This window comes from Lissotriton vulgaris, chromosome 10, assembly GCF_964263255.1.
Source record: "Lissotriton vulgaris chromosome 10, aLisVul1.2, whole genome shotgun sequence".
Taxonomy (NCBI): Eukaryota; Metazoa; Chordata; class Amphibia; order Caudata; family Salamandridae; genus Lissotriton; species Lissotriton vulgaris.
The window spans coordinates 118,939,272-118,956,348 of NC_141698.1; the positions used below are offsets into that span (position 1 = coordinate 118,939,272).

General features: G+C 43.0%; 1 protein-coding gene across 8 annotated transcripts in view; it reads left to right on the forward strand.

Annotated features, from left to right (window-relative positions):
- The window catches only part of RNF216 (ring finger protein 216), a 776,933-nt gene that overhangs the window by 684,254 nt on the left and 75,602 nt on the right, over positions 1-17,077 (forward strand). For all 8 annotated transcript variants that reach the window (XM_086940659.1, XM_086940658.1, XM_086940657.1 and 5 more), the window contains one exon: positions 16,641-16,863. In XM_086940659.1, coding sequence (XP_086796785.1) covers positions 16,641-16,863 — 223 coding nt within the window. The remainder of the gene's footprint in view (positions 1-16,640; positions 16,864-17,077) is intronic.

Here is a 17,077-nt window from a genome sequence, read left to right on the forward strand (position 1 = left end):
CCATACAAATATGTAGGTGGCTTATTGACACTTTCCCGACGGAGAAAAGTGGCTTCATTTTCTGTGTCTTGGTATGACTTGCTTGATTTGTTTTTGTCTGCTTGCTTCCCCTTTCTTTGAAAGAGGGTCCCATCTCTTCATGGGACACTTCACTGATTAATCTATTGTCCGGGCCCTGCCTCTGGGCCACACCACTACTTCCTTCCACCACTCAGCCCTGGTATAGACAGGCCTCTGCGTGGAATACGGTGTTTACACAATGCGCGAACCTTCTTTTACATCCACGCAGCAACAACATGTGGGAAAAAAAACGGAAACAGCGACAGCGAAGCCGCGATTCGCATGTAACAGTGTCAACCCAAGACACATCAACAAATATTACCAAATGTAGGTAAACTTTGCCTTGGGTCGAGTTTTTCCATGCGGCGATGAAGGGCATCTAATGCTTGTTACCCCAGGGCAGGGAATCATCTGTTTGTCGATTAAGATAAGTACCTGCTCCTTCTGTGTGCGTCTCATGTCGAAGCACATTCACGTTTTACCGTGTGTCTGTGGCGTTAAATCCACCTGTTTTAGTAAGTATGGGATGTACTGAACGGGGCTTTATATACCTCACAGGACGCCCCCTACGATTGAATGCTGTAACACCCTATATTTGATATTTCTAAATACGTATGCACACACACCTCTCACACATATATTTAGTTGGTTAGGCCATTACAGGACGCACTCCGCTGTAAATAGCACTTGGGCACACACATTTATGCACTCGGTTCGTGTGCACTTAAATCCATTAATCAAAACTTCAGCGCAAATACTACGCGCAAAGAATTATGTATCGAACAATATATTTGTCTTTGTGCTCATGTTGTAATTACAGCTCGCCACAACCTTCTCTCCCTCACACACGTTATAACTCGCACTGTCACAAAGCATGTCTCTAGCCACGCCGCCCTGTCACCGCACACTCCAAGATATAAATAAAGATAGGCATTATATCCTGAGGCTGCAGCACACTATACATCGCTTGCTTTGGGGAACCTTTTAAAAGCTGCCCATTTGCTAAGGGGAAAGTCCATTTGAGAATTAAATGCAGAGAGTCACAAAGCATGTCTCTAGCCACGCCGCCCTGTCACCGCACACTCCAAGATATAAATAAAGATAGGCATTATATCCTGAGGCTGCAGCACACTATACATCGCTTGCTTTGGGGAACCTTTTAACAGCTGCCCATTTGCTAAGGGCCATATCCATTTGAGAATTAAATGCAGAGAGCTTTGGAGGCCAGCGCAAAGTTTAATCATGTCCAGATTTGCATTTCAGCGTGCAGGGGGTGTCAAACCTCCTGCTCCAGGCCGTGTGTTTATCATTAGCAAAATTGAATATCGCTGAAACCCATTTCATTAGACGCACGACCTGATGTAAACCTTTGTACCGGGGACCTCAGTGAGACTGTGGTTTAAAACCTTCTCCACCTAATGACGAGTACACATGGTTAGATTGTACAGGCTGGAATGGACCCACACTACACACGTTGCCCGCCATGTTGAATTGCGAGAGCCTATGTGGGCTACTAGGCTTATTTTTTAACAATCAGTGCGTGGGCTTTCCACAAAAAAGCTGACATCGCAGAACACAACCAGATGTCACAGTGAAGGGTATTTGCCATGTAGCAAGTTCACATTAATGAACACACAAAACAGACATACTCCAAAGAGACACACAAGCACATAAATGCAATCGCACAACAGAGACACGTAAATACTCTGAGATATACACATACACAACGCACACACAGGGCAGCTTTAGTTTGCTCTAATGTATTAAGTGGTTGGCATTAATTGCTGTCACATAGCGTAGAATAAGCGATGTATATGCCTCTTCTAATCATGACAGACCAAAACGTCGAAACCCAGAAGTAGCTCTTTTGGAAGGGAAGAAATGATGTTGCCTTTTTTCCTCCTTCCTATCAGAGATACACAGCATAGCTGTTGGTACAAACACAGCAAAAGGAAACCAAGTCGACAACAACAACAAAAAATAAACAAGCGTTAAGAGCGGCCGGCCGGGAAACAAAGTACGGCCGGCCAGCCATGATTCAATTAGGGGAGGAGAAGCCGCAGAGCGCACGCTGGGCGAAGCCCTTTGATGTGCTGTGCGGCAGTGAATGCGCGTGCTTGTTTGGTCACGTGAGTCACGTGAACTTAATGAAAACCGCAGCGCAAGAAGCCCTTGGTTTGACGAGGATTTCGAGCACATGAATTCTCGCTTGCGCGCATTGATAGGTCGCGAGACCTAAAAAAAAAGCTGCAGAGCCTCGATGTGCCTGCAACTTCGTTGGTGTCCCCGTCACACATCAGGTTCATAGGAGCATACATGCAGTACATTTCTCTTAATCTGAGAACATCTGTACATTGAGGTGATCTCTATCCACCATTTCTCTACTTTGTATGGTTATTGACCTAGAAATATAGCTTAAGATGTGGGGGTGTTAGGAGTGGTCACCATTAGTTCGAGGCACTCTATGTGCTGGAGTTATAGACATTAACACTTCAATGGAGGCAAGGTTGCTTGATGTTGTGTTTTTGAACTAGGCAATCATTGTTCTGACATTTTACAATTAAGTATTTGACATTGAGTGCTTTATATATGAGCGTTCAGCCTTACAGCACCTTGTTGCTACGCATTTTACTTTTTAGAGCACTATGGGATCAAAGTTATCAATGGAAAGGACTTGGGCAACTTGGTGCATTTCCCTTGAAAGCTTGAGGAACAATCAAAGAAGCCCTGTGTAGAATTTGTTAGTCAGATCTACAAATGGTGCCTGTATAGTAGTGCTGCTACCACAACACTTCCTTTCAATTCTGTCCTTCGTGTGGCTGGTCGTCCACGGGTTATATTGGAGTCACAGGTCATTTTGGAGCTCCTAGAGTTTCATATAGAGGCAACGTATTTAATCACTTCCTACTTTACTTGAGGTAGTACCTTTCTGAGTCTTTAACGAATATTATGAGCTGATTATTTTTAGTGTTTAAATTTAATTTCCCAACGTAGTCAACAAAATCGTGGCTGCTTTTCTTGTTCAGAAGTGTTCTGAAAACTGAAAAATTCAATAAAAAGTCCTTTCATTTCAAAATATATGGTAACGCACGATTTTAATTGAGGTGGTTCTTAATTTGTCCCTAGGTTCAGGAATAATTAGTGAAAACATTTACGGATGATTCTACTTAACACTTGCACTCTGAACCTTGCAATGTAGATAACTGTCAAATTTTTCTCTGACTTCTCTCAACCAGTTCAAGTCATCGGACGAGGTGCGGGAATGTCTGCACCACACAAGGCCTCGCTCCTACACAGATTCAGTGCCTGGTTCCACTCTGTACCTCCCAGAGTTTACTGGTGACCCCACCAAACTTAAGGAGTTCTGTGAGACCATGCACCTCATATTTGGACCTCACGATTCCTCTGGAGCACCTTTGTGCCCCACGAGTTTGGGAGGGGACCCTTTGGATTCCCGCTGGTGGGTCCGCTCTCAGTGCCAGTGGGGCCTCTTGGATCTGGAGCGACTCCACCAGCAAGGCTGCAATTTTCCTTGGAGCCTTCACACGTGCCATCGTATCCGGCGCAGCCAATACTCAGCAGTTGGGCAGACTCCATTATCATTCCCAACTCCAATTCAGAGCCGGATCAACGTTGCCCATTGTCGACTTTTGTGCCAACCGGAACCATGTCCTGAGAGACCAAGCCAACGCTTTTTTCTTTTGATAGGCCTGAAGATGGAGACGATTGGAAGGGTTCTGAGAACCCTAATGCATAATCCCCTAGATGAACCAGAGGATAACTGATATGAAGAACTAGTGGATAATAGTGGGTTAAACACCTCACAGGACACTAGCTTGGTCTCTCCTACCATGGATACGGAGGAGGGAGCCAGATTTACAATTACAGTAGGGGTGCGGAATGCGGTTGAGGTCCTTGACCTTCAGTTGTCCTCAGTGACAGTCAAGATGAAAGGTTTTGACAGAAGTGCTTGAGCTGGGAGTGTCAACCCTCACAATGAAGCGCTTACGGATGCCCTACTCTGGCATATTGTGCGTCCTGCACAGGGGCTCCTGTGCACAGGACAATTGCCCACCACCCCATCCTGGAGAGCTTGGTGGTCCAAACCTCCACCTCCCTAATCAACCCTGCTTAGTTTCCTACCACTCCACTGCATAAGGCCATCCAAAAGGCTGGACACCTTTGGAAAGAGGTTGTTCTCTTTCTCCAGCCTAGCACTACGGTCAGTGAACACTGCATGCCCTTTGGGCTGAGACACCCACACTGTGTGGGATTTGGTTGTACAAGTGCTGCCCAACGTCTCAGGGGAGACCCACACCATACTCTCCCAAACTATTACTGATGTGCAAAAGGCAGCGAAGTTCACTATAAGATGTGGGCTGAACACAACTTACTCGCTGGGCAGAGCAATTGCATTGTTGCTGGCAGTCCGACATCACTGGTGGTTGAGAACCACTTGCTTTTCAGGTTATATCCAATCTTCCCTCATTCACATGTCCTTAGATGGCTCTCGCCATTTTAAGCGTTTAAAAGAAAGTAGGGATAACCCCAGACCTTTAGACCTATCCATGACTCACCGTCACCCCCAGTCTGCCATTGACCTCTTTTGTGGCTACAGAACAAGCTACCAACCATGCCATTTCCCACCCAGCCACCACAGCCTGCAAGCTTCCAAGCCTTTTCATGGCCACAAACTCAGTTCCCACAAACGTGCAGCAACATGCCAGGGGTTGACGCAGTGTACTGCCTTCCCCAGTAGCCATCACCCCTAAGCTCTTTTAGTTTGCTCTCATTACAGCACTGTCACCCAGTGGGGGACCGGATTCGCCATCACCTGCCCCACTGGCAGTCCATACAATCGAATAAGGGAGTCAAACAGATGGTCCAGAGGGGCTACTCCATTCCCTTTCTGGAAACCCCACCTCACGATTGGCTAGCGGAGGAACAGCTCTCCTTGCTCCGTTAGGAAGTACTGGCTGTTTTGGTCAAAGTGGCATTGAGATGGTGCCGGCATCAGAAGCGGGTCATCTGCTATTTGTGCTACTTTCTGTTGCCCAAAAAGGACATAGGCCTTGTCCTATCTTAGACCAGTGCCTTCTCAACTTCTTCCTGAATAAGAGAAGTTGAAGATGCTCATGTTAGCTCCCGTCTTGTCTGCCCTCGTTCCGAATAATGTCTGGTACTGCTGAACTTTCAGGTTAAATCCTGGGATCCCCTTTGGCCTTACCAGCACCCCTCATGTTTTTATCAAGGAGATTCCTGTGGCTGGAGCTCACATGCAGAGGGCAGCGGTTTCAGTCTTCCCCTACCTCGACAATTGGCTGTTGAAAGAGGGCTCGCCCCAGGAAGTAGTCTTCCACCTCCACACAACAGCAGACCTCCTGTATTCACGGAGGTTCACTATCAACATGCCGAAGTCACACCTTACACCCTCTCAGACGCTCCCTTTCACCAAAGCTGTTCTGGACACAGTGCAGTTTCAGTCCTATTGCCCCGAGTGGCGAGTCCAGGATATTCAGGCTATGATTCGATGTTTCTGCCTCTATCCTGGATTTCAGTGAGACTGACTCTGAGGCCGTTGGGCTTCATGGCATGACCTTCCCTCTTCCAAAGTTGACTGTAGTGACAGATTCATCACTCATGGTTTGGGGTGGGAGAGGTGGAGATCAGGGGACTCTAGCCTCCGTCGGAGTTCCAGCTCCACATCAGCTTGCTCGAGCAGCGGGCAATCTGACTGCAGTTAAAAGCCTGCCTTCCTACAATCAAAGGAAGGCTAGTTCAGGTATTGCTGGAAAACACCACTTCTATGTGGTAATGCAACAAACCGGGTGGGCTGAGGTCCTGGCCCCAGTCTCTAGAAATAGCTGGAACAGCAGGGAATTTTTCTGGTCGTTCAACACTTGGTAGGCTCTCTAAATGCTAAAGTGGACAAACTCATCTGCTGATGCCAATTGGATCATGAATGGTTTCTCCATCTGGAGGTGGTCCAAGATTGGAGAGAACCTTGGTTCGATCAAATCGCCACTGCCGAAAAAGCGCAACGATCAGCAGGTCTCATGCTGGCGTTTCCAAGGCAGCTCTGGCTCAAAACATGGTTTTCGCTTGAGGGAAGCTCAGGTCTCCTGTGCGTCTTTCCGACGATACCACTTCTGTCCAGAGTTTTCAAGAATATTAGGAACAATGGGACCACAAGAATGACTTGGGCATTGAGAGTTTGGTATCCCGAACTCCTAAGCATGATCATCTGTTCCCCGACCAGGCGGTCGGTCCCTTCGGGAGGATCTTCTGTTGCAGCAGCAGGTAGGATCTTGCACCCAAACCTGCACACGCTTTGCCTTCATAAGTGGATATTGAGCATCCGCAGTTGACAGCCTTCGACCTTCCTCCTGAAGTCTGTGATGGTATTCTGGCAGCCTGGCGTCTCTCCACCAAGATGGTATACACCTACTGTTAGGAAAAACTTGAAACATGGTGTGCATCCAAGAACATTGACCCTCTTTCTGCACCCTTATCCTAAGTTTTACTGTTTACTCTTTCTCTAGCCCAGCAGGGCTCTCGACGCAGTTAAAGGTTACTTATCAGTCACATCGACTTTCTTACGGTTGCCGGGCCAACCTTCCTTGTTCAAGTCACTTGTTGTGACTCGATTTCTTAAGGGACTACAACATCTGTTTTCCTAAGACCATTCATCATGCCCTAATGGGTCTTAACCTTTCTTATGTGTTCACCTTTTGACACACTGCACAATTGTACACTTCAAATATTACCTTCAAAACGACTTTTCTGGTAGCCACATCAGCCAGGAGTGTCGGCAAACTGCAAGATCTCTCTGTGCTCCCTCCCTATACAATTTTCTACCAAAATAAACTGGTTCTAAGAACCCGGGCCTCCTTCCTTCCGAAGGTGGTAGCACCCTTCCATGTAGGACAAAATATCACATTGACTACTTTCTTTGCTTCCAAGGCTGTGCAGAAACGGACCACCTCACAATGGTGATAAAAATCTTCTATGCATTGACCAAGAAGCAACCCCTTGAGAGCTTGCACTCTCATTCCACCAGAGCCAAGGATGCGACTACTGCGTAAACTGGCAGAGTCCCTGTTCTGGACTTCTGTCAGGCAGCAAAGGGGACGTCTTTGCACACGTTCACCAGGCACCACTGCCTGGATGTTCCGTCATGCTGAGCTGTTTACCCGTTCGGTCCTGCAGAACTTTTTGCTCTAACCTGTTCGCTAACCCACTTCTGTGGAGGTTTTTTTTCTTGGGTATCTATTCTAAGTTACGGAGTCTGAAGCTAAAGGTCTTTATCAGATGAACAAGTTATTTACCTTTCGTAATGCCTTATCTGGGAGAGAGACTATCTAGTTGCAGATTTCTTACCAATCCTCCCCTCTCTGCAAACTGATTTCTGCATAGAGTCACTGTTAAAAATTGGGAATCTGGTTGTCAAAGGTATGCACCCTGGCAAAGCAAAACCACAATTGTAGTCCGGGTAAGCTAGATGCACACTAAGATAACCTGTGCTCACCCTGTGGTAGCTAGGCACAGAGCAATCAGGCTTATCTAAAGAGACAATTTGCAAAGTATTTGTGCAAAACACACACACAGAGTAACACTGTGTATACACCACAAAAAGACTACACACAGGTTTATATAAATAGATTATAATATTAACAAAACATGACCAAAACGACAAAAATCCAATCTATAGAAGTTGAGAGATTGGTTTTTAAAAGAATAAATGAGGAAAAGCGCTTAGAAGCAAGTAGCGCAAAATGTTTACGTGAGTGCACGCTTTAACAGGTCAAAGTCACAGTTCGGGCAACAGTGATGGAGTGCCGGCTGGCCACAGGACCCAAGCAGACCCCAATGAACAAATTACCTTTCCTGGTTGCAAACGAGATGCATCGATCTTCACCATGCAGTGAAGATGAGTAGTCTCTTTCAAAGACTGGTGCTGGAGTCGAGAGATGTTGATCGATGAGCTAGTCTCTGCCACACAGTCGAGGCGATGCGTCAATCTTCCCACACTGCAGCAGTGGTGATACGCTGTCTGGTGCATCGATTTCTGGAGGTAAAGCGCTGGTTCTGAGACGATGCACTGATTTTACTCCTGCAACCGGGTTGATGTGCCCGTTCTACTACACGCAGACAGGATATGTGTCTAAATCAGTTTTGCAAGTATCTGGACCACTTCCAGTGAGCCAGGCACAGGAACGGGGGTAGAGACTTTGATATCTCGGAGTCTCAAGCAACAGGAGGCAAGCCAATACGCCGTTAGAGATCACTTGGAGGGAATGCAGAGTCCAGCTCTCCTTCAGCATAGTCAGAGAGCAGCAGAGCAACAAACAGGAAAGCAGGCCTTCCTGGTCAGCAGCTCGTTTGAATCCTTTAAGCAGAATAGCAATACTTCTGACAGAGGTTCAGTTCAAGATCCAGAAGTGTCTGATTTTAGGGGGTCAGAGCCCCAGTACTTGTTCCCAAAGGTGCCTTTGATGTGAGGATGACTTCAAAGCAGCTTTGTACAGTGCACAGGCTCCCGTTTCATCCTAGACCTGTCTACCAGGCTATCTATGGGAGATAAAGCCGCCCTTTGTGTGCAGACAGGACACTACCTACTCAAGTGAAGTGTTGGCCCTGTTTATCCTGCCCAGGCAAGGCCTTCATAATGCAGATGTATGTAGATGAGTACTCAGACACACCCATCCTTCCTGTGCTGTGGCTGTCTTGAGGGAATGCACAAAGTGTAGCTGTCACCCACCCCTGACGTGTATTTGAGACATGCTGTCAGGCACACAGAGCAGTAAGTGCAGAGAAATGTCCACTTTCTAAAAGCGGCATTTCAAAAATAGTAATATTAGATCCAACTTCACTGATAAGGAGGATTTATCATTACTATTCCAAAGATATGAAACACGAAAAAAACGACTCCTCTCTGATAAGGAAATACACTTTAAACGTGTATTAAGGAATTGCCAATGCTAACCTGAGAGGAGTAGGTCTCGCTGTAGTGAAAAACAAAATAGGCCGTTTGTCACTACCAGGACATGCAAAACATAAAAGTACATGTCCTACCTTTTACTTGCAAAGCACCCTGCCCTTATTGTTACCTAGGGCCTACCTTAGGTGTGACTTTTATGTAATCAAAAGGGAGATTTAAGGCTTGGCAAGTAGTCCATGCCAAGTCGAAGTAAGTTGCACGCACTGGCACTGCAGTGGCAGGCCTGAGACAGGTTTGAAAGACTAATTCTGTGGATAGCACCATCAGTGCTGCAGCCCCACTAGTAGCCTTTAACATACAAACCCTGGGTATACGGTATACCACCAGGTCTAACAGTCACCCTATTGAGGCTACCGGTCCATCAGCTTTCTTCCTGGATCTGTCCTTCTGACGTTGTAAGGTCGTTAAAAGAAACTGATGTCGGCGCGCTGAGGTGGCACCTATATAGGCACTACGCATGCCACTTTCTGTGCAGACTAAGCAGACGCAGAGCCGAATGACGCCACCTACTGGAGCACAGGGGTACTGTTTAGAAATTGTTCCCAACAGTGTATTTCCCGATCAGAGAGGAGTCATGTTTTCAGATCAGTGAGGCCTAGACCAATATCTGTAGCTTTTCTGTGGCTTTACAGACCCCACAGGTCCCACAAGGTTAGTGGCCCATTACTAAAGAATATAATTGCTATTTCCATAGTGTTGGCATCATATGCATATGATGATCACTGAAATCTCATTTTGCCATTAAAGAGGCAGAAATGTAATAGATTTTGTTCCACCCACATTTAAAATGTCCCAATACTTGTTGTTATGATACTTCTTTTGAGATAGTTGGGAAAGTGGTGACACCAGTGATTCGATCCTTTTTTGGTAGTTTCTAGAAGTGCATCAGGATTGTTTTTCCTGGCACGTTTTCTAGATTGCTTAATTATACTCTTGCAATTGTTTTTTGCTGTACGTTTGGTAGCCAATATGTTGCCTTGCTCATCAAATGTCTGGTCTGAGCAGTTTCTTTTTATTTGTAGAATTTCTCCAAACTAGACATTTGTCATTTATCTTGGGCACTGGCTGCTGAATAACAGTAGTGATTTTTTACCTGTTGTTTTATGACTGATTTCACCTTTCAGCTGCCTTAATTGGCTTTTCATCAATAATTGAAAGAATGGTGCCTAAAATCTACTGCTATGCAAATTGAAAAGCAGGTGTGGGTAATTCAGTGGACACATACCTGAAACATTTTAAATGTTTTTGCTTCCTTCACAAATAAGGACCCTATAAATAAAAGGTTTCCGCAGTTCATGATTACAAAAAATGAAGTGGTAGTGGCATAGATGTGATTTATTACAAAGCCATGGGCATATAAGCAGAGTGGACTTGGAGGCAATACGCTGCCCATTGAAGTCTTGCCTATTTAAAGGGAAGTGTTTTGTTCAAATTATAAAAGACTTTTGTTGCAACAGCTATTTCTGCCAGGATCATAATCACTGGTACTATCAGATTGTGCAAGAATGTTTTCCACATACATAGAGTAGCCTCATTAGGAATATTAGTATAAAAGGCTTTTCTGCCCAGGGTTGATTGGATCTCATTGAAATGGTCGAAGATGCGCTTCTTGTTCAGAGTTAAAACATATTTGTATCCTTTCAAAGTGATATGATCAGCCACTGTGGTCTAAAGGAAAATAAATTATATAATTATGATAGTTCAGTTTTTAGTGGTCTGTAGGTGGAACTAGGGGTAATTTGTTAATCTTCGGTAGAATATAGAAATAAAGGATTCTTTGTTGGTCTGTGATAAAGTGCCCTTGTTTGAGCCACCATGTGTTAACCTCTTCTTTCACCAAACTGCCAGTCTCTCACCTGAAGTCATTGGTAGGATCTCTGTTCAGTTTTTTGTATTGTCATTGTTCAATTGGGTGAACCCTTCTTCCTGTATTCAGAAAATTACCACAGCACATTAGCACCTCCTTTAGAATCTGTTTAATTAGATTTTCATTCATTTGAGTTGATTCAGTTCTTGCCTTGCTGCACTTGAAAGCTATTTAATGTAGGAGTGTGACTGTTTCCAGCCATCTCAAGGCCCCGTAGAATCACTTAAGGTATGTACCTCAGTGGTAACTACCTTTGGTGGCGGAAAGGAATGGGATTTCTTAAGAAGCGATCTGGCAAAGTTGATAAATTCATAGGTTATCACTGTTAAAAAAAAAAAAAAAAAAAATAGAATTTTATTGAATACTCTATTTTCCCACAATATATTTGAAGCTGGAGATGAAAACTGAAAAATCCTATTGAGGGGCTGTAATTCTACATTAAGTGCACTAGAAAGGATTTTGAAAACCCCTGATCATAGGAATAAAATGCATGATCATAATCCATTTAGATCCATTAAGAGTTGAAAGGTAATTATTTGTTCAAATTGACTCCTGAATTCATTTTATACTCTAGCCAATACCAGGCTTCCTCTAGAATTGGCGGTTTCCTTTTCCCCAGAGAGTTTATAGATCAGTGCTCAGACTTTACTATAGCACCTAGACATTGGTCAAACATGCCAGTTGACCCAAGAATTACTTTTACATGGAGCTAGTTATACTTGGTCATTTTACCATACTTTGAGTCAAGATAAAGAATTTCAGCAATATTTGAAAACTTTGACGAACTTCTTTTCTGTATTGTAGGCTCTGCCATTATATTTCCTTTTTGGGACTCTTTTAAGACTGATCTTTGAGACTATATATACATTTTTCATTACTAAAGAAAATAACATTACACATAAATTAGTAAATGCAATGTTAAACTAGCAATCATTGCTAGAAAGCGAGAACTATCCTTAGTTTACAAGCTAGTCACAGTGCAAAACTACAAGAAGCCCAAACTAAATTCAATAATGGGTCTTCTGGCAGGGCACTGCAAAAAATAGTATTGGAATCAACTGAGCTATAGGAAAACGGTTGAAAGATGCTGAAAAGGCAAACCAGTTTAAGGAAATTCAATTTAATTTAGTTTAGTCATTTTAACATCAAAAGTAAAAATTACTACGTCAAACAAGATAATCAATAATTTTGAAACTTATTGCTCAACTTTGTACACTGAAACAAAAGAGGATTATCGACAAGCTATTCATACCTTTTTAAGTAAAATATAACCTTCTCCAGAGAGTATCACAAGGACGCCTATACCGGTTCTAAAGATGAAGATCCTACAATAAGCTTGGTTAAAAGTATAAGCATCTGACCAAGATCGGTTCCCAATAGAGATGTTTGATATGCTCCAAGAACAAATTTGTGAGAGATTTCTGAGGGTATGCCTGGAGTTTTTTCAGCTAGGTGTCCTTGTAAGAAGAACTTACTGCTGTTTTTTTTCTCCAAACCCCAGAAAGATGCAGCGAGGTACTACGTATTGCCCCAACTTTTTTATTAATAAGAGTCCAAGTATATTCCAAACTACTAGCTGCCCATATACAAGATACTCTGATAGCTTCAACAGAACCTGTCTTTTAATGGATTCTCCTTGACACCATTGTTGCACTAGAAGATGGCATGGCACACCTCAATTTTCAAACATATTATTGGGCAGCTAGATTGTCCTTCATTCAGGTTCTACTAGTGCCTTATCATTGCAATTATAATAAATGTCAGTTCCCTATTGTTAAAATTTACCCTGTCTCATCAAATACAACAACCTTAAATATAAAAAAGTCAAACTGAAACTATTTGTGAAACAGTTAGTTTGGTGGGATACACAGAAAGCATTGAAAATCCCATAGACTTATAAACTTCATGACAGTTTAGGCAATCTATGCCTCCCATCTCTTAAACATGTTGATCAATTGAAATTACAATCGGGTAATAAAGTAATGTTCTTCCAATATCTGCAGCTGAGCAATTTACAAGCTCACTTAAGAATCAATAAGTATTTAGTCCTTTTCATAATTTGTTTGCTAAATTATATTGCTCAGAATATACAAATGGAGTCTCTTCACAATTCTGTGGGAAGCTTCAGGTAAATGATGTTTTTGGAAAATAATGTAAACTGCAAAATAGAGACTTAAAGCAGTGTTAATAGATGGCGACCTTTAGAGTGTCACTCTGGCATTGACTAAAGTCATATTCACCAACACAAAATATTATAGTCAGTATTTTGCTGCAATCCACCACCACCCACATATTTAGACATTAATAAAAAATGAACACACAAATACTTTAGTTACCCTTGATGTAGATAAACTGATGGTGATCTCGTATAATATTCAGTTGTTCAGCTCTCTGACACTAAATTCCAGCATTACAATGACACTTTGTATGTACTACATTCTTCGGGATTACTGACAGCTTCATGAATTCTGGATGATAAGCCACAAATACTTGTCTGTTTCACAGAACGAATAATGAGCCATGCAATTGCAAAATGCTAGAAAGATAAAAATTCTCAATTTTTCTAGATGACCCACGGAGGCCTTCCAAAGAGGAAATAGTCCTATTCATTTTGTTAACATTAAATATATCCGCACAAGTGTCAGTCCCTTAACTGTAATTTCATCAGAGTACAGTTGCGGTCTCAAAAATATTGTGCTGAATCAGATGTGCCTATATATTTACGCTAAACATTGTAAACATACCTAGATCCTTTTAACATACCATCTGATGGAGCATAATCTTCAGAAAAGGTCACTTAAACTCAGATTTTCACAGGAAAGAGCCAATGTTACCTCCTTTAGTAACCACATACCAACGTGCCTTTAGCCTACGAATCACCATTTGAGTGAACTTTTAAACAAGCTCCTTATTCATATTCTTCTGTTTCAGATCCAAAATGCAATTGGCAATCATTAATTGAATAGCTGTTTTATGAATGTCACAATCTTGTCACTAATTGTCATCCAAAATAATAATGTCGCAAAAAAGGACCAATCCATATGTGCCTTCCCTGGACACTTTGGTATTCACCCTCCTGGTGCCCTAAGTGAGTCATTACTCTCCAAAAGCTCCTCCGGCACAAATTTCACCAGTATAGGGCCATTCTTTCCTAGGAGCAAATGGCAAGGAACCTTGTCTATCAAGCCATGGTTAAAGGCTTTAATATGGCCACTCTCACTTGGGCTCTGCCAGACATTGAAGTCTTACGTTGCAGTATTGTTATCTGTCTTCTGTGTTGCTTAGTTTTGATGATGGTCATCCACAGCCAGTACCTTACTATGACCTCTCTCTGATGTGGTCTGTTAGGTCTCAAACAGCCCATGTACAGCGTGTAGATCAGGCCCTATTTTTTTTTTAATTCTTAAAGGACCATGTTAAAATAGTTGTTCAAGTAGATTATCTTATCCTCCACTGGTCTTAAATTCTTGTTATTGTTGGGTCTCTGCATGGATTTGGTCTTGTTTTCCTGTGACCCCCTGTAGATGCCAGCTATGGTCCACTATTATTGTGACGTGTGTGATCGATCAGTTACAGGGCCCCAGGTGGTAAGGGAGGCATTTAGGAACTCAGATCTGCACATGTAGGAAGTACTAAAAGTGCAATCCTCAGTCGTAGCTGCTGCATCAATTGCAAGTGCCATGCAAAAGGAGGAAGTGATGTAGCTCCAAATCCATCCTATATGTTGCAAAAGGATCCTACAACCAGTCAACTTTGAGACTTCAATTAGGCATGGAGGAAGCATCTCCCACATTACATGAACCGGGCGCCTACTATATTCATACACCACTGCATCCTCCTTTCAAAGAGTGTGTTTGTGACATTGTTCAAGGCTAATTACTGGTATTTTCCTGGCACCTGTGGCTCATGGTGTGAGTCTACACAGCCGACAGTCAATTCGCCATTCATTATACTTTCACCCTCAGAGCCAGGAGTTGTTTTCTTTGGCCTTCCAGGTCAGTTTCTATCAATGTTACAGCTCCCTCCTTGTGCAGATTGCCAGCAGCACATTAATCCCACATGCTTGTAGCTGTGGGTCTGCCTGAAAGGAAGGATCACGACCATTGCCCGCATCGCAGAATCCTCCGCACATCAGGGGGCTCTCTGTGGTCCGTCATTGCTGGATTTGTTGAGCACGGAGAGTGTCAATCAGGATGGCTCACTACCTAAATCAGACAGTGCGATGCGAAGCGTGTTCCCAGCAGACCTCAGGCAGGAGAGGCATGCACATACTGATAATGGTACTGACTCAGCATTTCAGGTCTTCTGGCATCTTGAGCTGCAGCACGAGAGAAAGGGGGCTTATCATTTGGGTCCTCGGGGGCAAGACCTAGCTGATCTTGTCTTTCTCTATATGAATAGCTTAAGCAATTCAGTATATTTGTATGTTGTCTCGTGTTTACTTTTGTATGTCTTTCTACAGTGTAATAAAACAAACTTTTTTTTTCCACATGCATTTGTTCCCTATATTGACTCCATGTAAGGTACCATTATCTAGAATTTGCTTCATGCAGTGCTGACTGACAGTCCGTTTAGGCACCAGAGACACTATTTGAATCTTAAATAAAATGAGATCAATCCAGAGCCAGCTGATGCAGGGCTGCTTGGGTAGGCCGTAGCAGGGGACAGGTAAGGCATTGAAACTACTGATTTTAGGAAAAAGTGCGGTGGCCAGCACCACAGCCTTGGCTAACGTATCGCCTTGCATTCCCTGCTATTCCTGAATTTCTGATTTATTTTCACCTTAATGAGATAGTGATCCACCCACATTGTTTGGAGCCATCATGTTTGGTGAACCATTCACAGAATTGTTGGAAGCGAAAAGATGCCTTAAGAGTCTGTGTGGACAGAACTGGCCATTTAAAGAAATCTTCGCATCAGTGTGTCTAATTTGGTCACTCTGCTACGTTGTAAGAAACATTTTCTTCTTCGATCCTTGGAGCACAGTACTGTGAACCACTATGCTTACACTAGCTATTGAATACAAACTATTTATGGACGAAGCATTGTTGAAGTGAATCTGGACGAATTTGTGAACAATGTTGGCTACTTCAGCACTAATAGAAATGACCAAAGTGGTGCTTAAAGTTTCGTCCATAATGATGCAGGCAGCGATTTGGGGAATTGGAGGGGGGTTCCCATTCCCTGTTGCCTATGGCCTGTGTTTTTTCCAGAAGCATTATTTGAATTCAGCCTAATTCTTTTCTAGGCTCGTTGTCTTTGTTGCTATATCTAACCCGAGAAGCTACCTTTCCCTTGCTCAGCTCACTGCTAGCTCTCAAGTCAGTTTCTGATTTGAAAGATGCTGCAAAAGTAGGTGGTTTACAGAAACAGATGTGCTTTAAGAATAGCAGAAGTGCTTTTAGAAATAACTTTCCTTCAGGTTTTTTTCCCATATGTTTACGTATTTGTTTATTCTTGTTTAGTTTTCTTAAATTATGGTTAATTTTGATGCGCTTGTGCAAGGATGAAAATGTTGATAACCCCATCTAAGATTTGCAGCAAACGTTTTTGGTGGAAAGGCTGTTTTGCATACTAATTGACAAAAATTATATTTCGTTTCAATTGTGTCCAGCCCCTATTTTAAATCCTTCCTTCTTTTTTTTTTTTTTTTTTTTACAGTATATTCTGTTATTTCATTTTTATCCTTTAATTTTTTCGTGTTTTTTCTAGTGAAGAGAAAATGACTGCTGCCCGCATTAGGAAATGCCACAAGTGTGGGACTGGTCTCATCAAATCCGAAGGCTGCAACCGCATGTCTTGCCGCTGCGGTGCCCAAATGTGCTACCTCTGCCGAGTCCCCATCAGTGGATACGACCACTTCTGCCAACATCCAAAATCACCAGGAGCGCCTTGCCGAGACTGTACAAAATGTTCTTTATGGACTGACCCTTCCGTAAGTTTTTTAATAGTTTTTATTGTAGTTCTACGTATGGTAAACTTTTTGGCATTCATGACATCTATATAATTATTCTTAGTATGGTCTTAAAAAATACAAAACTTGTAGAGCAATGCAAGTCTGTCCAGCCGATCTGGCTCTTTGGTGGTTTCTTTGGTAAGCAGAAGTTCTATTTAAAAATATTACAGGTGCCAAAATGATCTTGCTTTTC